This window comes from Corvus cornix, chromosome 3, assembly GCF_000738735.6.
Source record: "Corvus cornix cornix isolate S_Up_H32 chromosome 3, ASM73873v5, whole genome shotgun sequence".
Lineage (NCBI taxonomy): Eukaryota > Metazoa > Chordata > Aves > Passeriformes > Corvidae > Corvus > Corvus cornix.
The window spans coordinates 101,022,371-101,047,144 of NC_047056.1; the positions used below are offsets into that span (position 1 = coordinate 101,022,371).

At 42.2% G+C, this 24,774-nt stretch overlaps 1 protein-coding gene across 8 annotated transcripts; it reads right to left on the reverse strand.

Annotated features, from left to right (window-relative positions):
* Positions 1 to 4,523: 4,523 nt before the first annotated feature.
* Positions 4,524 to 24,308, reverse strand: E2F6 (E2F transcription factor 6). Of its 8 annotated transcripts, none has more exons than XM_039568728.1 (7): positions 24,128 to 24,308; positions 19,182 to 19,230; positions 17,501 to 17,636; positions 17,032 to 17,190; positions 15,945 to 16,059; positions 14,777 to 14,915; positions 4,524 to 9,631 (listed from the first exon to the last, which is right to left on the reverse strand). In XM_039568728.1, the coding sequence occupies exons 1-7, from the start codon at positions 24,182 to 24,184 to the stop codon at positions 9,582 to 9,584; spliced, it is 705 nt and encodes a 234-aa protein (XP_039424662.1). In that variant the 5' UTR covers positions 24,185 to 24,308; the 3' UTR covers positions 4,524 to 9,581. The 8 variants fall into 8 exon arrangements, with proteins under 8 accessions (XP_039424662.1, XP_039424659.1, XP_039424661.1 ...); XM_039568725.1 differs by having other exon boundaries at positions 17,501 to 17,717; XM_039568727.1 differs by having other exon boundaries at positions 24,119 to 24,308.
* Positions 24,309 to 24,774: the final 466 nt, after the last annotated feature.

Here is a 24,774-nt window from a genome sequence, read left to right on the forward strand (position 1 = left end):
ATTCCTTTACATGAAACATTGTAAAGGTTGAAAAATCAGAAACATGCAGGAGTACAAGGCTGCTGGTCCCTTGGAAATGCTGGCCAGAGCGTCTCAAAGCTATCTCTGCCTCCTTTTAATTAGGCAAGGGGACTAGGGATTGATTCAGACCTGTCACTTGCATGCCTGTGACCATCTCTTCCAGTGAAAACATACCTGTAAGAACAAAAGCATTTCTGATAGTTTATTATGTATTTAAGATCAAACATTTAGCTATTCAAAATGGAACCCAAAATCCAGAATTGGGGAAATAGGTTCCATATAGAAAGTCTGAGGAGAATCGGGAAGGGGTCCCAACTGGGTACCGAATGGGACTTATAAGAAATGTGGCCAAAGCCCCATGTTTTCCTAGATGAGACATAATCTGAACCAGCATGTCCATCCTGAGCTGAAGTAGAATTCTTTAGCAGAGCAAGAACCCATGTACATGTTCTCCTTTCTCCATCCTGTGGCAATTCCTGTTGCACAGTACACCTCCAAATAAAGTTCCTAGACGCTATCTTGCAGGTTGGGGTTGGTGTGTGGTTTTGCCTCTTTAAGGATGCGTTCTGCTGAACAAGTCTTCCTGCAGAAAATTGCGTTAATAAGAAATGGGATGCCAGGAAGAAAAGGCTCTGTAGCCTTTTGATGAGAGCACTCAGCAGGATGGAGGCAGAGGTAGGTAGCAAACTTAGTGACCTTCACAGTTAGACAGCTATTGAGTATTTTTTGGATTGTGATCTTGGATTTTGGTGTAAGGACCACTGTAGGGACCTAATCAATCCTTCTTTTGGTCTGGCCTTTTGCCATAAGTATGCAGGAACTGGCTTGGAAAGTGACAGTAAAACCCTGGGCACTGAATGCTCCCTGCCATTAGGGAGAAATGCCAGTAGAAGATGACTTGGATAGAACAAGCTAAAAAAAGATGATTAGTGCAGCGGTTCTGTGTGCATCTCTGAATACCCACATTATGTGTCTCTGCATTACCACTGTCATTCCTACGATCTGCTTTTCTTCAAGTCTTAGCTACTGTTAATTGTGGGGAAATCAAGCCAGCTGATACTGGGGTGTAAACAACTACAGCTGCTGTGCCTGCTCTCAGGGATCTTGCAGGGGCTGTAAGATATGAATAAGAAAAGTTGTGAGTGCGCAAGTGAAGACACAGCTTTGTATATAAGGGTTTAGAGTCTTGGAGAAATGACATTTTGTATTTAAACAGCATCAGAGTCAAGCAGCAGGGAAGGAAGGAAGGAAGGCAGGCTGAATGGATTTTTTCCTGCTTGGAAAAAATACGACTTTTCTATCTGTTCATTTGTCCAACAAGGACAGTATGTTTAACTACTGTTATTACTAGACTTGACTTGACTGTCAAATAGTAAATGGGATGACTGTGTGAAGAATCTGGCATAGAGGTGATGTCAGTTTTGCTCCAATCTTTGGTGATGGGGGACAATATTAAAATGAAACACTACATGGACAAGAAAAATTAAGGTATTAGAAGAGGTAGTTGCAACCAAATTGGAAGAAAACTTGGAAGATTTTGATAAGAGAAGGCTGAAGTTAGTGGGAATTATTAGAGGACCTTTCCATGTACATTCTTTGTAGGAGAATAAAACATTCTGAAGGGTATCATGCTATTCCCAAACTACAAGCTCACTTCATGTAGGACAGCAGTGCCTTATGGGGTGAAACAGGGGGGTAGGTATTAGTTGAATCCTTGAAGATTTGGACTGGTAGGAATTACAAGGACCAGTCCTGGTCCATCTTGTTTAACTTTTTGAAATTGGAACCTGTTTGTTTACCAGCGTGAAATCCAGGAGTGTGCTGCTGATGGTGGCTGTTTGCAGAAGATAACATCAATAGAGAGTTGAGGGTTGGGATATTACTTGGAAGATCTGGATCAGCTGAATGATGGGAATGATAGAAACAGGACATTATTGAATGGTACAGTCTATAGAGAGATGTGCCCTTGGGGACTAGTAAGAAATTCTGATGTAATGTGGGAACTTACCATTTGGAAATAGCTGAGGAGAAGTACTTCAGGCTTACGTTAGCCAACAAAAAAGTGGAATTAAGAAGTATAAATGGTATTGTATACCATCCCTCTCTCAAGCGAGATAGGGTAGGGCACGATCAAGTGAAAACACCGGGGCATAAATAGTTCAATTTATCTGTTTTGGAGAAGAGGAACTGAAAATGGGAATTTGGCAGAGATAAAGGAACAAAGCAGCCTGTTTTATGTGAAGTGGCATGAATAACTCCGTTTTCTAGATCCAGCAGAGGTGAATGAGTGTATGGTGGTGTCTACAGATACACCAAAGACAGCAACCAAGGAGTTTAAGAGCTCTGTACATTACAGAACAATGCTGGCAGAAGAGCATATGCAAGTATGCAAGGCCATGAACAAGCTTAGGTGGGAAATAAGACTGTTTCTAGCTATTTACGATGGGGGGGGTTGGTACAACCTTCATGCAAGTAAAGGCAGCAAGAAAATACCTGCAGTGTATCAGTGCACTTTGAAAGGGCTGTTAGATGTGGTGTCTGGTACCTCAGGGACTGCAGTCAGGGGCTCTCAATGTCATTTTCAGTTCTTTATGTGGCTGCAGACATAAGGGTTTGTAAGGAGCATAGGGTAGCCTTCATGAAGGTGCTCAAACTATTTCATGATCACTTAAAGACTTGGTGGAAATTGCATTTTTGTTCAAGAACTGCAGTGAATGTAATAAAAATCAGCACAGTTTGAACATAACTAAACTGACTATGTGTCCTTGCTGAAAGAAAATAACCTGAAGGTTATTTCTTTGCATGAACCATTAAATGTTATGTTTTAATCTGATGTAGAATATTTGTTTTGGATGCTTGAAAGAATGTCATAGCATGGATATACTTAGAATAAGGAAATCCTACTTTTGTCCAAGGGAATTCAAAGCAGAATTCTACTTCTTAGAAAGCTGTCCAAGGATTCGGTATCCATGAAGCAGGAGAAAGAGGAAATTCTTCCTCAATTGAAGCTGCTGACCTGCACAAAGGCACCAAGTTTGTTGGGTCAGCAAGGGGGAGCATGAGAAGCACGGCTTCCTACCCTGGGAACCAGCCTGCTCCCTTGGAAGGTGTGTCCCCATCCCTCGAAGTTGTGACAAAAGGAAGGTGGTCACAGGAAGGGCTGAGCGTGGCCTGCCTCAGCAGAGCCTCTGTTAATGGGTGTCTGCTACCTGACTGAATGCTCTGATCGTTGAGCTGTTGGGTAACTGGGGACTTTCCTCCAACAGTTTATCCCCTTTGTTTTTTTTCCAGCCAAAACTATTCAGCAAATTTGAAGCAAATAGTTTAGACATGACCGAAAACACATTTTCCAGGGAATTAACTATTAAAATAAATAAATAAATAATCCAATTCTAACTACTACCTCTTTTAAAATCCATGATGCTTCTTTTCCACATGAATTAATTTTTTAAAATTAATAAACGTAATTAAATATAATGGTTCGACTCATCTACCCAGGGTAGTAAATAAGGGTTCCTTACATATGCTGTTCTGGAGTGCACAAGGTAGCACTTAGAACTAATGCTTATTTCTTCAGTATACCCATATTTTCCTTTTTTTGCAGCCCCTTTCATCCTATCAGTTCCAACAGTTGATCCCTGTAGGAGAGGGAACTCTTCTCTATGACATTTTCATGCTTTTCTAGTCAACTAATATAAACTAATAAAAAAATAAAATACTTTTTGCACTGAGCCTAGTGCTAACTTGTTGACAGTTTAAATAGATTGCACCATTCCACTAGATACAAGCTAAACTATTGGAAACAAATAAAGGAAAAAAAGGATGTAACTAGATGTAGTCATTAAAGAGTGATCTTAATAGTGTTAAAACTATTCAACCAGAACAAGGTGGGGTTGGATCTAGATTATTATCAAGGTCCTTTCTAACCTAAATGATTCTGTGAATCCATGACTGTATGATATTTGATCAGCTCTCTTGGACCTTGTAGCACTCCAGCATTGCATCTCATCTTTCCAACTGGTAGTGTCCAAATACTCTGCCTAGACCACGGCGAGCAGCCCTCTGATACATTCGTTGCAGCATTTCTAAGGGCTGTTTGATGCCGTGTGTGATTTGCAGCTGCTCGGGAATGTGAAGTGCTGGTTTGGCGCTTCAGAAGCCGTGGAAGGATGGTTGTAGACATCCCTCTAGTGGCCCCGCAGCCTCCGGGAAGCCGGGACCAGCTCTGGCATCCCCGGGCTCAGCAGGGGTAGATGTGCTTCTCTGTGGAGCTGGGTCCTCTGCGGGGCTGGGGAACTGACATACACAGATAAGAAATGGCAGATAATTTCTTCCTTTTTCCGTTTCACCAGTTTCCCTGGAAACTCCACACCAGCTCAGGGTGTTTATAGAGTGTTTGTTTCACACAAGCCTAAATACTGGAAGGATGAACCCATTTCACTGGCCACTGTAAAAAACAAATGTACTGGGACGTGATATGAGGAAAGGGTTAATCCTGTCTCTAAGCTTTTTTAAATATCAGTTTATTTAACCTAGAGAGAGAACAATTTTGTCATCATTGAAAAAAAGACAAGTTATACTTGAAGATTAATCAAATGTTTCAGATTTCTTGTCTCTTTAGTACAAGACTGATAGAATACCAAAGGAAGAAAAAACCAAACAAAAAAGTATATGTAAAATAAACATAAGGAACACTTATTTGTACATCTGTACACTTAGGCTTCTCAACTGAAATTGTCACTAAGATGCTAATTATGTTTATGTGTTTGGAACATTGAATTTATTTTGCTTTTTAATTTGTTAAAAGACATGCAGTAAAAATGAGAGCCCTGGGATAACATTTTTAAAGATGGTGGAGAGGTCTCCAGTGCTGTCTTCAGAAAGGATGCTGTCCCAGGGCACCCTCCATGATTACTTCCTGGAGCACAGCAAGTCCGGGGATTGCCTTTGTTGGGGCTGGACAATCATCCTATGGAGGGTCCTGGGGAAGCTGGTACACTCTTAGGAATCACTGCAGAGCAGAACTGACCAGAGTTTGCAAAGGAGATCAAGACAGTCCCCCCTTTTTGCAAATTGACACAGCACAGAGGCAGCAAGCTGCCTGATAGCAGCAGGATGTGGTGTTGAAAGGAGATATGGGTTTATATGTAAGTAAAACTGTCCTAAAGGACAGGCCACACTGAGATTTTCTGTGTATGGAAAGAGAAACTACATATCTCATCCATCTGATAATGGTAGCTCTGTATCTCAGTAATTCACCTGTACTACCAGTATTACCATTGTGAATCCATTATTACTTTTAAACTAAGAATTATCTGTACAAAAATATCAAAGTGCAACAATTGAGTAAATTATACTTAGAGCTGAACTCAGGCCCATTTCAAAGCCACCATTTGCTGCCAGTAAAGCACATGGCTGAATGACTGTTTCTAGTTGAACCTTGATTTTGTTAAACTGATTGGAAGCAATCAAGTGAACACACACCATCCTGATCAGGTTTTGATTTCAAAGGTGGTAAAAAGCTTTTTAAATTGCATTAGGGAGATTTTTTTCCCCCCTGTAGTTCTGTGTCATTTTCCCTCCAAATCATAAAGGCTGTTTTGCAGACTTCCCTCCTTATGCCCCAAACATAGCTCTATGTGTCAATTTAAGAGATGGACAATTGGCATAAAGTCAGCAGAGAGAGCATAAATGCCTGAGAAGTCTTTAGGCAACATCTATGTAAACAATTACTGTTGCCTTGTTTTCATTTCCAGGCAACTGATCCTCAGAGACACATACACAGAATACAGACAATATCTGGACAACCTTCCAACCCCTTCTTTCCAAGCAGTTTATACTTTCTCCATGTATAAAGGAACAGCATTTTACAGATGGAGAATAAAGTATATCTTGATTGGAAGATACTTGTTTTAAAGAATTTAATCATCATCTAATGTCACAAATTTAATACCTTTTTGAAAAGAAGTAGGATTCTTGAGCTTCAATCTGCAGTAAGTTTTTAATACAGTCTAGAGTATTTCAGACTGGGAGAAACATATAATTAATAAATAAATACACACTAATCCACATTTGCCTTTTGTGTTTCTCAGTGGCCCAGGGTTATCAATGTTTTTGATACTTTCCAAACAAATCAAAACTACTAATCTCTGCATGAAGACTGACAATCAATATGTCAACTTTGGCAGTTTGAAAGACTGGCATTTGTTTTAATCACTTTATTCAGTTCTTCAAGATAAATCTGCAATTAAGTCTTTTTTTTATCTCAAAAGAGACGAATGCTAACGTTTTCACAGTATTTAGCTTTTACTTTGCTTTATTTTAACCTCTAATCACAGGAAGAATTAATCCTATATCTCTGTATTTCCCTCATAAATATTCTTCCAGGACAGGATAATTTTGCATCATTTCAAATGTGTTTGTTTTCTCTTCAGCTGAATAAATACAGAAATCATCACCTCCAATAGCTTCTTGTCAGCCTGAAGGCTCACACACATTGCTGGGCATTTGAGGTTGAAGCTGTTTCTAAGACCAGGAAGATTATTTTTTTGTGAGGAATTGTTTCTTACACAAAGTATTACTGGCATTGATAGTGAGAACATTGCTTGGTAAAAAGGTTCTCCGACGATCTGTGGGGAGTGCATTATCAAGTAAATCACAGTTCTCACCTCCTGACTGAATTCTGTGCAACTTGCTTTAGTGTATGGGATGGAGGCTGTGTGTGGATATTGTCCAGTTTTTGTAGGTGTTTTAGGGATTGTGAAAAGATCACAACTGACTTCTGGGAAGCTTGGTTTGATCCTTGAGTGCCCAGCTAGCAGCAGAGTGTCTGGTGTCACTCACAGCACTCAAGCAGCTGCAGTATGGTCAGGAAGAAATGGTCTAAAGGTTCATGATTCTCATCTTGGGAAAATGGGAGTAACTTCATTTGTTGGTTCATTCATTCATTGGTTCATTCATTCATTCTACATACAATTTATTTTCTGGACACTCCAGAACAAGAGCAGAGGCAGAGTATAGCTTAGCAGATGAGAATGGCAGAAGACAGTCTCATCATAGTTTGCAAGGATGGATCTTACCAATAACAACATGAGACATACCGACCATGTGTCCTTTTCAAAGTGGCATTAATGCCTTCCCTTATTCCAGATGCCACACTAAAATTTTACCACTTGCAATATTTGGTAGAATCCCCTTTAAAACTTTATTATCCAAATAAATTCTGAAATGTTTTTACTGCATTTTGAACTTTTCTTCTGACAGGTAACTTTTTTTTCAGATTTGGAATTGAACTCTTCTAATGTCAAGGTCACAGTTTGTGCACACAAATGTTATCCTAGATTTAGGAGCCAGCAAGCCTTTTAAAAATTAGTGTGTCTTGTTATTAAAATATATATAAGAACAACCTTTCCCTTTCTGAGCTTTATGAAACTTTGTATCTGATCTGACACCTTCCTAATTTGCAAGAATTTTATCAGTTCTTGTTTCATTTCTCATGTGCCTAGGCTGCATGTTAGAGAAGCAATAACTATGCCTGTAACCTGCTTGGGACATTTTAATGGTTATGAATGGGGGGCTGGGGGGGAAAGAATTGCTTAGAAAATGACAGCTGCAACATCGAAATTGCTCATCTGTCTGAAAAAGAATATTGCATTGTCTAAAGGCAGTTCTGTGCAGGATTTGCATCAGGATCTACAAGAGACTGAGAACAAAACTGTTTAGCTGAATAGCTAAATAGCTAACTGTTTAACTGAATAGCTTCTTGCAAGTTTTATATTAATGAAGTTTTCTCTTGAAGTGTCAAGTTTTCTTTTTGAAGGATGCTCTGAAATATGTCACAAATGAGTGTTTTAAGGTTGCTTAAAGAATCATTGGCAAAGTGATTCAGCAAAACCAGGTTTAATATAAAAGTGACAACACAACAAAGTTTGCTGGCAAGGTTCACTCTACTATTTACTAGATGGTTAAAACAGATGGAGGAAAAGCAAACAAAAATCCAAAATCAACCAATCCAAACAAAAATAAACCCAAAAGTATCTACATGTAGTCTGGGGGGACAAGGGGAAAGAGAAAAGGATAGGAAAAGATAAGGATAAAAAGGAATACAGAAGACCCTCCTGCTGGTTCATAGTGAACCCTTGCGCTAAACTGAGCCAGGACTTCAGCAAGAGTTTATCCCTAAAGGCCTAACAACACTTAACAAAACCTAACAGCACTTAATCTTAAGAACACTTAAACTTAACAGTACTTAATAGATAACTGAAGCTAAACAATTTAGCAATAGATTCATGCAGAATTTAATATATAACAACTTACCTACAGGCCTGACTTACTACAAATTGAAAGTACTTAAGAATCTAGAACATTCCTAGTACATTTGCTATGTCATATTCACACTCACATGTGATATGACCCGTTGCAGAAGGTGAAGGTAGCCCAGGCTCCTGCTAATAGATCCCCTGGGATGGATTAGAGTGAAATGACACTGAATTATCAGTGTTTGTAAATATACACATGTAGGGCTCATTATAGAACAATTCGGTTGCAGAGGAAAACAGGTGTGTATAATAACAATTTTGGTTGTTATTATCTGTAGTAACATAACATGAAAGTGTTGCAATATGAAAGCACAACCACCTCACCCAAGGACATGTGCAGGGGAAAAGAAAGGAGAGAGGGCAAGACTGTGAAGATCTCACCACCCATAGGCCCTGTGATGAGACTTTGTTGTTCCACAGTCTTGGCTGAAATGGTGATTGCAGGTTGGATCCTTCGGGTGGTTAGGGAAGTCCGAAAGAAAGGGTGGGGAAAAACCCCCAGGATAATCTGCAGAACACATCTATTAGGTTTATGTCACTCAGGTTCAGGTGGGAATGCCCAGGTACCTCCCACAGGGTGGGGAGCGTCACACTGGATGGTGTAATGTTGCAGATCACGGAATTATGTCCTTGGCATCATCTAAGACAACACTGCTGCCCATCACACCAGCAGTTGAGTCAATTATGGCCCATCAGCAGAGACGAACACCCTCAGCCCAACATGAATGTCCTGGTACTTTCCTGAGGGAAGGAGGAGGGAGCCCCACTGAGTGAACCCTACAACCCCGTGGTATGCACAAGGGAGAGCACCTTAGCATGACAGGAGGCACCATCCCATCTCCACAGGACCTGTCTTCTCTCTCACTCATAGCACATCATTCACCCTCAGTCTTATCAGAGCAGAGGTTAACCACTGCACATCCAAAACCTCACCTCCTCCACCTCCAAACCAGGCTTCAACAATGCACCCTGGTGTCTCCACAAATGGAGAGTATCTTGAGTCATTATCCATTAAAAGTTCAGTCTCTCACAGCATGCACACAAACATGAAGAGTCTGTAGTAGGTATATGCCTGTGAAAAATTCCCGTCAAGTTCAGGGAAGTACTCACGTCGGATGCCTTTGCATCTTCTCTATGGTTGAGCCTTGAGGAATCGGTGTATCAGTCCAGGATCCATCAGTTTGGCGATCCTCCGAGTACAGCAAACTTGAGAGTTCACTGGCCCCGAGAGGGAGATGTTGGTCACAGCACACTGTGGTCCAAGAGAGCTCCAAGGGTCTCACTTTGGACTGCTGTTTATAGGGTTGCAAGAGAGTTGGCTTTAGTCATAGTAATTTTCCATCCTTGCAGCAATTCAGGTCGGTAACTTTCTTTGAAAGTTTGATAACAAAAATAGTATTCCACTTAGGTTGTTATTCAGGCAACAAAAATAAGTTTCCAAGGCTGTTCGTTAAAACACAGGAGCTTGTTAGACAGCACAAGTTCCTGGGAGAGTGTTTCTGATAAGCTCAAGAGGAGCTCAGCCACCTGCTGTTTGTCAAGGCTGAGGCCTAATGAGCATTTCTGAGATCACAGTGTGGCCGGGGTGGGGGGAATGCATCACCACAGTGTGGCCTAATACAAGTCAATAAAAGAGTAAGAGTTGTGATGTCCTGACCTTTGATCTTTGAATTTGCTGTTACAGCTTCTAGGATTGTCTTCTATAACCCCATCCAGAGGCAATTGCAAACACCACCTCATTCATGGATCACATGGTGAGAAGCTTCCATCAGCCCATGTCCACATGGTGCTCCAGGCCCTCAGATCGCCCGCTGTCTGCCTGCAGCGGGGTGGCAGGGAGGGAAGGAACCACAGATGCCTTACATGGACAGAACCAGGCTGCCCTTTCTCTGCAAACATCATTAAGATTTCCTTCGGAACATAGATCATGCTTTCTGACAAACGAGTATGGCAATCCTTCAGTAAACATCTATGTGAGAACCTCGTGTAGATGTATATAGCCTATACAATCAAGTGTAGTTTATGTGATTTTAGCCTCAACACACTTCTCAAAAGTTACCCCTGGCAGATCAGAAGTGGACCCAAAAACAGCAGATGCGTGTTCCAGATAAACTCTTCAGCAGTTACTGAGGTCTCAGCAGGGCGCCAGGGCCAGCCCATGCACCAGGATCACAGAACACAAGGGTTTAGAGCTTGCAGCCAGCCTCAGCACTTGGGAGCAGCCCATGGCCTGGCCAGCAGGTGAACTTTGCCACTGACAAGGATCAGCTAAAGTGACTTTTGCAATCAATGTTCAATTATGCTTATAAATAAGGCTCTTCACGCACACTAAAAAGATTATTCAAAATGAAGAAATCTGCTGGCTTTCAAGTGCTTTCCAACAGACATTCTTTGCAGGATCTTCTCTCTTCTTTAAAAATCACATTATTGAAAACTGCCGTTCACATCTGAAAACTCCGTGATTTCCCACACGAAATAAGGGCTGAACTGGCAACCTGCAGCACTTGTTTCAATTGCAGAGTCAGCAAAACCAGGCATTTCATAATTATGGATCCTGGTTGTTGCTATTGCTGATTAATGCATTTAGATGCTAAGCCATTCTTATTGAAGGGAAGACAAAAAGATTATTAGAGCCTTTTAATTTATTAGAGTCCTCAAATAGCCAAGAGAGCTTCTTACACATACAAATATACTGAAAATGGACAGATATGGACTCAACAAAAATAATAATCTCTCAGAAAAAAATCAAGCATTATTATACAAATTCAGAGTTAGGTCCGGTCACATTTACAAGTGAGCTTGTAACTTGCATGTAAGTTCAGCATCACTCAGGAATTTTTCAAGTCCAGGTTGAATCTTTTCAGCTAGTTAGCGCACTGAGCTTATACAGTACATTGTTTTCCAGCATCACCAATGGGTAACACTGTACGTAACCAAGTAGTAACAACAGTGGTTTAATCTTCAAAAGTCCATTCGTTCCACTGAAGGTGCACTATTAAAACAACAGATGTACTTAATAATTGTCATATTACAGCTTCTCCTGTTTCACTGTGACAATTGTGTGGTTAAAAAATTAATTACACAGCTAGAAAAATCAGAAAAATCCTAATGTTTCATTTAAATGAACTGTTCTGATGTTGAAGAGACTTCCTTAACATTTTTAAGATGGTTATTTTGTAAAAATATACTTCCTTACTCTACAGATAAGGTCTAAGTAATGGGTAGGAATGAGAGGGTAGGTTTAGACTAAATATTAGGAAGAAATTCTTTACCATGAGGGTGGTGAGGCACTGTAACAGGTTGCCAAGAGAAGCTGTGGATGCATTATCATCTCTGGAAGTGTTCAAGGCCAGGTTGGATGGGGCTTTGAGCAACCAGGATGAGGGGAAATGGCCCCAAGCTGCACCAGGGAAGGTTCAGGTTGGAGACCAGGAAGAATTTCTTCACTGAAAGCATTGAGAAGTACTAGAACAGGCTGCCCAGGAAGGTGGTGGAGTCACCATCCCTGGAGGAGTTCAAGGAACAACTGGATCTGATGCTCAGTGCTATGATCCTAGTTGATGTTGCGGTGTTTTGTCAAAGGTTGGAGTTGATGGTCTTGGAGTTCTTCCCAACTTAAATAATTCCGTGATGTAGGGGAAGGCATCCCTGCCCGAAAGCAGAGGGACTGGCACTATATGATCTTTAAGGTCCCTTCCAACCCAAACTATTTGAGGATTTTATGATCACATAACAAAAACCCATCCCAACATACAGCATTCGTAATTAGTTGTTAGTGCTGGAAATTTTTACACGTTTCATGGCAAACATTGTCCTGAGTTGCTGAACTAGTGTAGGGGGGAATCAATACTTCTCTTCAGCACAGACCTCCCCACCCACCAAAACAGAAACATCAAATAGAGAGTCTGGCATTTGAAAAGAAACCAGTCATTGAAGGAAAAGGACAATTGTCCTGTGCAAAAAAAATGCTTTCTTAGTTTTAATCCTCACTCCCAGCTTCACCTCCTCATTTTTACTGTCTTCTATGTATTAACTGTGCTGTCACTTTGCTTTTATTTATTATTATAACAGAACAGCCTGTAGTTTGAATTTCATAACAACAAAAAATAGTATCCTATACTGAAGTCCTGTATTCTGGAGCTGGAAGTTGGTAGGACACTAAAAAAAAAAGTCAAAATTACTTTCTGACACAAGCTTGCACTTGGTGTTTTTCCCCGATTTGCATAGTATACTACAATGCATTTTACAGAATCAGTGAACCTTGTGGGAAACTGAATTAACTCTCAATCTGTATTTAGGTATATTTAAGCTCATCAGTGCCACCTGCCCCACATTATTTGTGTTGTAGAACATAGAGCATTTAATTTCACTGCATCTGTCTAAAATAGCTGTGGAGTTGCTGGCTAAAACATTCAGGGCTTTATTAGCTTTGTTGTTCTCACTTGTGAGTAGATGTATAGTTGTCAATACTGTGTGATCAGGAAAACAAGGACCTGGACTTCCCATTTAAAATCAAACCTGCCAACCCACCCCCCATCCACCTCACCCCTACAGAAACATCTGGTGCACATTTTCTGATACTGGGATGAAGTGAGCCCAAGCATGGCATTTGTACAGTGACAGTTCACTCCCTTAGAAAATCCAGTATCCAAATTCCACAGCTTTGTTTTATGGACACAAAACATGGATGAATATAGTCACATTCATTAAGTATTTTACACATTTTTGCAAGCTGAGCCACAAAGACATCACAATACTCAGCTAAAGCTCTGCTGTATGCAAACTCTAGAAACTGGAAGGGACGAATTTAAGTAGTTATTGATCATTCTTCTGAAAACTGCTACAGTACCGTGGTATCACAAGATCCAGATCTAAGTGTTATCTGACAGCACCATGTAAAACAGATTTTAAATTTTCACATAGCTTAAAATGTTTGTAGTCACCCAGTGAATTGCAGCAAAGGCAACCCAACATGTTTCATTAGACTATTTAATATTTTTGTAAGCTTATTTTATTTCTTTGCTGTACAAAGGCAGAAATGCAAACCATCTCAATAAATCTACATAAGTAACTACCTAGAAATGATACAAGTATGTACACAAAGCCCAACTGTTTCACTTCAGTGCTGATACCACAGTTCACGTAGAGCTGGATGCAAACAGCACCTACACAGTGTAAGGCATAACTCTCAGGATATTTACATCTTGTTCTTTTTAACAAAGGCTTCCAATACACCAGTTCTTTGTTACACTCGTATTTGACAATCCTGCTTAGCAGTGCAGCCTCAGAACTGAAAAGTGCATTTCTTCATTTTATACATTCTCACACAGATTGTGGACTGTTCCAGAAATAGTTTTCCAACCCTCCTTCTTGGAAGTAATTTATTATCTATGTTTTCTGATTAAAATTATAAGGTAAAAAGACCATTTCCCCAAAGTTCTCTAGATCACATGCAATTAAGAAAACAAAGATCCTAAAAGCAACTCCAGAAACTCTTGTCTTTTGACTTGGGAAGATAAGCAATCCTGTGAAAGCACTCAACCAATTCGCTGCTGGTTTTTTAAAACACTTTAGAACATTTCAGGTTACGAAGTTTGCAGATCCAAGCAGCTTTGGAAAAGCCCTATAATACAGATATTTACATTCTGTATTAGATTTTTGTGTTGTAATTAATCTAGCATCTCAAATGGTTTTTTCTCTGCCATCGGAGATCTCACTTTGAAAGGAAAGTAAAAAAGGAATATGATTACTGTCATTGTAGAAAATACAATTCTGAGTTATTTCACAAGCAAAATAAAAAATGCCTAGGATGAAAAACTCTTCCCTTCAACTATAAAGCAGCACTGGCTAAAAATAATTTTTCCTTTGTGTTCTGAGCTACTGCAATTCCTGCCACATTTATTTTTAAGCCACAACATCCTGTAGCACTAAGGTTCTTCAGACTCTATATTCCATCCAATCTTGGTTTAGGAGATTAAAATACTACATCCCCTCTTCTGTCTGCCCTCCCTTAGGGCAGGGAATGAGCAGCAGCACAGCCTCGTTCAAAACAGCATTGTAACTCTCATGGCAACAATCTCAGCTGAGCTGGGCTCTGTACCGCAGCAGCTGAGAACTGACACACAGCGCTCCATCCAGAGCGCAGCTCCGACAGGAAACCAGCAAAGAGCAAAGGAAGGAAAAGGTCAGGGAACAAGAGTGCCTTGCTGTATATGCATGTGCTTGACTCTCTGACCTCCTGCTGCTGTGAGGTAACACAACAGCAGAGACTTCTCTTGTAGGCATTTCCTATACTCACCCCCATACATCTTGGCCCACAAACTATGCTCAGAAAATTATACTTGTTCAACAGTTCAGCTTACAACTTAATCAGAACGGTACAACCATCTTAAAAAAAACCTACTACATGTGGATAAATTGTAAAACGAGGATGTTACCTTCATCAGAATGAACAGTTTCATTAGTGAAAGTATCCATATCTTCACAAGTGTTGGCACCTGGCTTCTCTTTTTCCACCTCACACAGATACACGTCAATGGGTCCTTTTGTGCTCTTCACATGTACTTCTATGTGATCCTATAAAACAGCAACTTGCATATAATCCAAATAACAAATCTTGCACATCCTTATCTATTTTTGCACATATTTTAAAGACAATAGGTTAAGAACAGAACAAATACAGGAATGACGTAACTATTTAAAATTGTGTTACTACTTCCACATAAATTATGACTATTACATACATTTGTAGGACAATTATTGTGCAGAATTAAGCACAATGGAGAAAATACTCTGTTCTAATATACAACTTTTTCAATCCTGTCTTTTTATTGCTTCAGGAGGCCTTTGAAATTGTCTCTTTTTCATCTCCACTGGATAAGAGACAGCTGCTTTGACCAGGGGAAGTACTGGAGATCTATGCAGTGGATCTAACTCTTTTGGTTCTACTGATTCATCTCCTTTTCCTAAGATATCCCTACCTTTCTGCGCACACAGCAAGGCAACTTCAATGACTACGCAATTAAGAAGATTATCAAAAATGCTCACGCAAAAAAGAAAGTAGAATTAAAATTCTATTTGTTATCTTGACTTCCAGGATTTGTCCTCTTAGAGCACTACCAACAGTGGGTTCCCAGTACACAGGCCCCACTAAGCAGGTGCAGCACTGCTGGGTGCAGTGGGCAAAGGTCCGGCTCCTCTGTGAGACCAGAATGGAGCCTGTGTACTGCACCGTGGGGTGAGGACAGGGCACAGCCCCACTCCATGAAATATCCCTCTAGATATGAACTACCAGAGTGACAAAATGTTTTCTTTTTCCAACCATACTGTACATTGCATACTTTATTACAGCTGTTCCATTCTCTCTAGCAAAACCAGGTAACTAAAGCTCAGATACATTTATGGCTTAATAATTTAGGTAAAAAGAAAAATACTGCAAGTAAGTTTCTAGGACTATTATCCCTACAGCATTGTTTAGTGGAACACAAGAACAATGAACTACTGATATCTGCATGACAAAGAAACTGGAAGTCAATTACTGACTGCTGCTGCAAAAAATCAAATTTGAGAACTTTTGTTCCCTTAGGAGAAATGTTTAAGTCTTACTTCTTTAGGAACTGGTATTTCCAATTTGGTTTCCTCTGGAGCTTTGATTGCGATCACAATCTGTTCCTGAAATGCCTGAATGCTTCGGATATCTTGGTATGTCACATAAGCTAGTGTATACATTGGTCAAGGATTCTGTAAAGTAATTTGCTAATGGACAGAAGCAAAGAGTGTGATGTCAAGATATGTTGAGGCAGAATACCAACTTAAGAAAATTGATCAACAATTCAGCTGAGGTTAATATTAGCTTTATAAAATGAAGTATCAGCTAACAAGTGGAAAAATACTTTTCTGTATTTTTTGGAAGGAAAAAAACTTTTAAAAATATATTCAATGTTAAAAAATCCCCAAACAGTTTTCACAGATGCTGTCATAAGTCCACAAAGCAGAGGGAATTCTGTCCTTCAGAAACTACATTCTATTTTGTAATAGCATGAAACTAATTTCTTGGCACACTATAAAACTATTTTCTTAACCAGTAAGGTGTAAAGAAAATGGGCACATTCCATTTGAGCACATACCCTGACATCTTGCCAAACAAGGGAGCTAATAATATTTTACTGTAACCCGAAGCCAAAACTCAATCTTTGTGTGATACATTAAAATCTCTTTTCTATTGTCAAAACCCATCTGAAAATCAAAACTGCACCAGAACCTCTTTCAACAGAGAACAGTATTAGGACACAACCAACATACCATTATATCTCCTTGGCAACAGGCCTCTCGGACTCCACTTTGAGTCCTCTTTGTCATCTCACTAAGCAGCTTGGATCTCACCTGCCCCTGAGACAACTCAGAGAGAACAAGGTGATGGTCAGGGTACTAAGACTATTGCCCCACTTCTTTCTTCTGGAGTGGAAAGGTCACACAAGCAGCACTCCCCTGAGGACACGCCAGACTGTCCAGAATACTGCAAAGCAAGGCACACGAGTGGCATTCCCAAATACAAAATAATCAAAAAGTCTGCTATTATAAAACTCATTACCAAGCAGTACTGCATACCTGTGCTATCAGCCTACACTTCTTACTAGATACGTATGTGCAACCAAAATGATGTGTTAAAGTAATGCAAGAGTTAAAAGGATATTTTGCATTTTCTTTGTCATCTGTTAGTTCAAATATCTGATGAGCACAATCCTTGATTAATTCATCCAGAGCTTCTTCCATGTCTGATAAGTCAGAAAGTTCATCTTTAAGGTTTTGCTGCTCTGCTGCTTTTCCAACAACTTGGTCAAGATTATTACCTCTAGAAGAATACGAAAGTTGTCTAGTAGTTTGTATAAATAAAAGCCTGTTTATTAAACATCAAGTATACTAACAGAAAGGAGTAAGGAACTCTGGCATCCTTTACTCTGCTGAAATATGCTTCCATGTACTTCTGCACTTGATACGTGTTAACATATTAGGTAATTCACACAGCCTAAGGATCCAGAAGAACTTAAAATATCTGTGAGAAGTAATTCAATATGCTTAAAAATACTCTCAAAGTTATTAACATTACTCAACATTATTGGGATTTACTGTTTCAGTAACGAGAAGTTTCAAAGCCTACTCACATCCACTGGATAAGATTCTTAGATCTTTTCTGAATCAAGTGGATTCCATCCAACACATTGGTGATGTCATACACTCTTCGTTTTCGTACTCCAAGCGTTGCTGCTACTTCATTTAAATCAAGGACACCATCTGGAGCTTTTTTGAGAAGAGCCATAAATCTTCGTGTCAAAAGCCCCAAGGATGCATCAAATCGAGGCCTTTTGGCCTCTACAGTTGCTGTAAAGTTTTGGTAGAATATTTAGGGTAAGCTACTACACAAGCATGAAGTATTACTTTAAAAAAGTGATGGTGATGAAGTAACAATGAAGATAAAAGTCTGGAAGCACCGCAGTTTTTAATGCTAACTTTGCAATGGCATTATATAAAGCCTATTAACTACACATACCTTCATTTGTTTGCAATGACTTCATCTAAACAGCAAGCATGCATTTTTATGCTTTCAACATTCATGACTCCACACTGCTAGTATGGATATTAACAGCTGAGTAACTTTATGTTCTATAGGACTTTGAGATCGGATCACTGAACAAATACCAACGAAACCTCTGGTTAACTATAGATAGTGTTGAAGTGCTGCCAGAGAAAACCTTTTGGTCCATTTTAACCAGCAGACCTCCCATGTAACCATCAGGTATGGTTCAGGAGTCAGCTTGGCTTCAGGACTGTTTCAGCCTGGACATGACCAATCTCTTCAGGAATTGAAGAACTTAGTATGTAGACAAACTCTGCTTGTAATGTTTGGTCTCAGGGCAAAAGAACTGGTCATTCCATTGTTTGATTTACTAACACAACAAAGATCTACACATACCCTGACACCCTGGTTTAAAAGAGATCCCTGTGCTGTGTGTATCCATTACCAACATATTTGCAGAAACAGCAGAAGTCACTGATGAGTAACTAGAAATTGTTATTTACGTATGCAAAAAGCACAAAAAAGCACCTATTTTTGAGGCACAAAAAGCTCATGGTATGCACACACTCATTTGATGCCAGTCAATGAAAGACTGTCAAATTCTGCTGTTACTTGTCTTTTCTCCTGTAAAGCAAACCAGGTATTTCATCTGATCAACCTGTGTCCCTGAGCAATATTCCAGTCTAATGCTTCAAGAAAAGGTGAGTGTGTGTGTAAACAAAGTTCCCTAGAAAACACTCTTCAAACATCAGTATTTTTCCCACAATGAATAAGACACGTACTTTTACTCCTAATGTATCACACTCATTCCATGGCTGCAAGTTTGTGCACTCTAACACGAAGTGACAGGTCCAACAACTCAGTTTTGGACTGTGCTACTGTGAAATGTGTGAAACAATTCAACTGGTGAGAAAATAAACAAATCCCCAACACCCAGAAATTCACTCAAGTTTATTTTCGCATTTATTAACACCAGTTGAAAACCAACATTTGCCAGTATGTTGTTCCAGTTTTCTCTAACTCACTTTTCCTGTGCATTATTTTCTTTACAGCAGTGGGAAAGTATACTTGCAGCAGATCTGAAGAAGAGAAACTATAAAGAATGTTTTGCTTCACATCTGTTATTTCAGTCAGTGTTCAGCATTTCTCCTGCTCTGCTGATATTAAATACATTACAATATTTCATTTGTCTACAGCATGTACTGACATTGTAGAAAGGCACGAAATACTGCAAGATTAATTTTCACACATGAAACGTAGAAACTTACTTTTCACATGCCGTGCATCATTGTACACATTCAGGTCGATCATTGGTGCCTGAGGAAATTAAAAAAGGAAAAAACAATCTGTCATAAAATGCTATCTACAGGGGGAGCTTCTTCAGAAGAAATCCTCAAATCTACTTTAGATGTTAAGCCATCACAGGTCTGACAATTCAACAGCTATCACTGTGAAAAAGTGTCACCAGATAGAAGGAATACATGCTCTTTAATTCCTGCCAGAATTTTCAGCCCTTAATCTCAGCACAACTCACTCTGTTTTTGAAATTAGGAAACACTATTGAACACGCTGATGCTCAGGCAAACTGCAACCTCTCTTGCTTCTTTTTTTTCCAATTCATGGCCATTTCCTTTCAGTCTCCCATCATGTACTACTGTGAAGTATCTGGCCAGCTTTTAAAGTTGTTAACTTCCTTGCAAGTACAGCATGAAGCTGTGTCAGGGGAAGTTTGGGTTGGACACTTGGAAAAGGTTCTTCCCCCAGAGGGTGGTCAGGCACTGGGAGAGGCTCTGCAAGCAAGTGGTCACAGCACCAAGCCTGACAGAATTCAACAAGCTCTGGACACGCTCTCAGGAACATGGTGTGACTTTTGGGGTTGTCCTGTGCTTGGACAGGAGCTGGACTTGACAATTATGGGTCCTTTCCAACTCAGGATATTGTATGATTCTACTGAAGGGCTGCTGTGGCTTAACAAGCACCCTCAGGATATTAACAGCCTTCCTACACTAGTGGGCCTAAATCTGGAACAGCATTCCAAGGGCAACCTAATACATGCCAAGTAAGGAAGGTGAATCACTTCCCTCAATTTATTGTTTAGTCTCCGGCTAAGACAGCCTCATCTGCCTCAATGTCAGGGCACAGTGCAGGTGCACATTTAACCCACTGTCCATCAGGACAGCCAGGTCCTTTCAACAGGGTGGTCCCCCAGCCTGCACCACTGCAGGGTAAAGGCCCAGGTAGACTTTGACACTTGATTTTCAACTTCCTGGGTTGAAGTTTATGAGGTCATAGATGACCCCTTCCTCCAGCCCATAAACATCATGAGGGGGCACCTCACATCCTCCACCTATCAACAGGACAGGCCCTAGGACAGACCCCTGAGGAAAAGAATAATGTTTCTGAGTGAAGTATGAATTACTAACCACTCCTCTTTGTTCCTGGTGGTCCAGCCAAGGACTTTTTACTTGTGTGGTATTTTACCATCTGTAATTTCCCAACTTCAAGAGGAAGGTAAGACTTTCAGTAAGTCCTGATAAAGCTAACGTAGTTGACATCCATGGCTTTGATCTACAAATTTGGTCATTTCACCAGCAAGGGTAATCAGGCTGCAAGTACAGTTATGCTGGTTATTCAACCACATTCTCCTTTATGTGCCTAGAAATAGTTTCCAAGGAAATTTGCTTCATGGCTTTCAAAGGGACTGAAGTGAGACTGTCTTAAGCTGTAGCTGATTTCCACAACCTCTCAAAAGTCATGTGAGCAACCTCACAATGACATCAGCCAGCTCTCTCAGGATGTACCCCAAGAGGATCTTACAGATTTGTTTGGGTTCAGCTTTCACAAGAAGATTCCTAACTTGCCACTTTTCTGTCGCTGGTCATTCCTTAAGACACAAAGCCTAATGGACATCCGATCTGAAAAGCCATGGAAAGTGTCCGAGTACGGCAGCCTCACACGCCTTTACTCCTCCTAAATCACCGGCCCCATTTAGCAGCAGGTTCCTCATCCCATCCTCCCCCCCTTTACTGCTGATGTAACTCTTGAAGAATACATTCAGTACAGGTAGCTCGGGGTGCAGCTGCAGTGCGAGCTGTACGCTGAGCTCTGGACGGTGGGAGCCCCAGGCAAGACGCCGTGAACTGTGCTGCCAGCCAGGTGACAGGACATTCAGAGACAGAAGGAGCTGAGCATCCCCAGGCTTTGGCACGCTTAACACTGTGAGGGTATGTAGTGTTTTAGCTGCTTTATCACTGCCCTGCATAAGTGGTCAGGGGAGAGATGTAACAAGAAGTTCATGAGTTGACCTAAGGACCAGGAGCAATCACTCACCAAATACCATCATGGGCAAAACAGACTCAACTGGGGAATATTAATTTGAACTTATAACCAATAAAACCAGAGCATAATAATGAGAAGTAAAACGTGTCTTAAAAAAACACCTTCCCCCCACCCCTCCCTCCTTCCCAAGCTCTACCTCCTCCACACCAGCAGTGCACCGAGACAGGAATGGGGGTTATGGTCAGTTCATCAAATGTTGTTCCTGCTGCTGCTCAGGGAGGGCAGTCCCTCCTCTGCTTCAGTGTGCAGTTCCCTCCCACAGGAGACAGCCTCCCATGAACTTCTCCAATATGGGTCTATCTCACAGCAGCAGCTCTTCCTCCACCAGCTGCATCAATGTGGATCACTTTTCCTGAGGGTGCAGTCCTGGGTGCAGGGCACAGCCTGCTCCAGCGAGGGTCAAGGGTCACAAGTCCTACCAGACAACCTACTCCAGAATGGGCTCCACTCTCCATGAGTCCTTGCTAGGAGCCTGCTCCAGTGTGGACTTCCCACAAGTTCCCAGCCTCCTTTCAGGCATCCACCTGTGCCAGCCTAGCTCTCCTCCACAGGCTGCAGATGGATCTCTGCATCCCCATGGTCCTCCATGGGCTGCAGGGGTGCAGCTGCTTCACCACAGGCTGCACCACAGGCTGTAGGGAGTCTCTGCTCCAGCACCTGGAGCACCGCCTCCTCCTCTTCCTCCACTCACCTTGGTGTCTGCAGAGTTGTTCCTCTCACATATTCTCACTCCATTCTTCTCTGGCTGCAATTACAACTGTGCAGTAACTTTTTTTCCCTTCTTATGTATGTTATCACAGAGGCACTACTACCATCTCTGATTAACTCTGCCTTGGCCAGTGACAGATCCATCCTGGAGCTGCCTGGCATTGGGTCTGAAGGACATGAGGGAAACTTCTGGCAGCTTCTCACAGAAGCCACCCTGTAGCCTCCCCCCGCTATCAAAACCTGACCACAAAAACCTAACAGGATATACAAGCCCAAGGTTTCCTTTGTTTGGGATCCCTGCTTGAGCTGTTGTACCAAGTTATTTTAAGGATCCAGATGTCTTAGAGTCTGCTATGGGAAACCTGGGGTCGAGCTGGTGAGGGGACCTTGTCTGACTGTGTGAGTGTGGGGGTGCAGCTGCAAAAGGGCCTCAATCCCAGCTCAGGTGGTGTGAGAGTGACTGACAAGAGTGGCTCCTGCATGGTCAGACAGGAAAATTTCTTTAATACTGTGACCTTTGACATTCCTTGCTAATTTCAACACAACAACTCTGGCTTTCCAATCATCATGTCCATGTCCAGACAGTTTTTATCCTTGTTCTTTAGTCTGTCCTTTTAGACTATCCAGCGTATGTTCTTTTTGCCGGGAGTGTCATGATGAAATGTATTTCTCCATACTGACCTCCATCTCTTCAGCTCCTCTGGCTTCTGAAGTTGCCTTCTCAAATATCTCAACTACCTCTTGACAGAATAAACTGAAGTCTTGAAGACTGAATAAGCTGGAAGCCAGGTTCTGCACTGTGCTACTAGCCTTCCTTACTATACTCAGGGCCTTGAATATCCCACTGTTAAGAACATTTCCCTGTCTGACCATTCATGAGACTCTCTGGCAGTCACACTCCCAGTGACAGAGGCTATCACTGCTGGGACTGAAGCCCCTTCATGGTGGGCAGCTTCAGTGAGCTACTGGGAGGCCCACTTGGCTCCCTACACACCACACTCACACCATCAGGCCATGTTTCCCCACTGGTTCAACCCCAGGTTTTCCACTGCAGAGTCTCAGGTGTCTCTCCATAAAACAATTTATTCATGGTGCAGCAACACAGAAACAGCTCAAGCAGGTACCTCCAAAGACAGATCCACAATAAAGGAACTTCTGCATTTTTATACTCTCACAGTTTGCCCAGGTGAATCTTCCTCTTCCCCCTGAGTCCTCTGCTCCTGCTGTGTCTCTCCATCCACCTCGGCAGTGCCACCATCTCTGTGCCCTTTTGTTATCCAAAGGATTGGCAGTCCATGGCCTCTTGTCCTGGGATCCCACCCATCAGCTGCCTGCAAACTGAGCTACCCATACTAGATATATTCCTCAACACCCACTATTCCATGCCCATTACAGCCAAGGCTGTTAATAATTACTACATCTTTGACTTCCCTGTCTATGAGCAGCTGATTCAGGAAAGTATCACCCATTGAAAACTCATCTAAATATCTACATAAAGAAGCTGCGCCAAACACGATTTGCTTCTTACAATCATCACTTCAATTACCCACCCAAAAACTTATGTGAACTCTTTCATAGCTTTAAGAAAGTACTACCAAGTAACATTTAGCCCAACTGTCAAGATTAATTAAAAAAAGCAGTAATAAATTTGAAGAAGTTTCACAAAATTAAATGTACACACCATCAGGATAAACCAAAAAAAGTAGCAGATTTTTAAAAGTTTTACGAAATAGGCTTTTTTGTTAGCTACTTCATAGCATTGCTAGAAGTAGTGGTGGCAGCTGCATGTAAGATGACTACCTCAACATCACAGACGTTTAGAGGAGAAAACACAGTTGTAATCCCTTTTTCTCATACTTAGCTACAACATACTTAGCTCAATTAAGAGGCTATAGGTAACACTGGCAAGAAAAAACATCCCTTCGCATTGTATCACCTTTCCCGGGAAGCCCGCTCCAACGCCACGACGGAGGGGAGCATCCCACAGCTCTTTCCGGGGTACCACGCTGCCAGGCCCGCCGCATCTTTCCCGCCCAGGGATGTAGGACGGGCTTTCGGCCGCCTCCTGACGAGCTCCGGCAGCAGAAGCACAGCTGCACCGCCGTCCCGCCCTCTCCCCATGCACAGGCAGCGCCTCCCAGTGCCGCCCGCCATGTACCTCACTCACACGCAGCGTGTCCAGCTGCAGCGGCCTCAGGCGCTCCCACTTGTCGGGGCTGGCCATGTCCGCCCGGTCCCTCCTCCTTGCCCCGGCCGGCCCCGAGGCGAGGCGCTGGAGGAGGGAGGGCGCACAGCCGCCCTCACGCCGAGGCCCCGAGCCGCCGCCAGGCGCGGGGCGCCGCGGAGCCGCTCCCGCCCTCGCCGCGGCCCGTCATGGCCGCCGCTCCCGCGCGCGCCTGAGGCGACCGCTGGGGCGGGAACGGGCAGGGCCCGCGCACGCGCCCTCCCCTCTGCCGCCGGGGCGCGCGCGAAGCCACCGCCTTCCCCCTGTTACCCATCGGCCCCCGCGGCAGCTTCCCGCCCTGCCTGGCTTGTGCTGGCTTTTCCCGGCTTTTCCCGCCCCCCCGGGCATCCCCCGCCTCACCTAGCGCCGGCAGGAACGCGCTGAATTAACTCGTTTCCTCCCCTGTCATCAGCCTGCCAGGCTGGCGGAGGAACGGGTGTGCTCGCCCCCGTCCTCGTCTTTGCCGGCAGCGGGAGTGCACTGAGCACTGCAGCGGCCAGCGTGGGTTAAGGGGAGGAATCACAAAATATGCTGAGTTGTAAGGGACCCATAAGGATCGTCGAGTCCAGCTCCTGGGTCTGCACAGGACA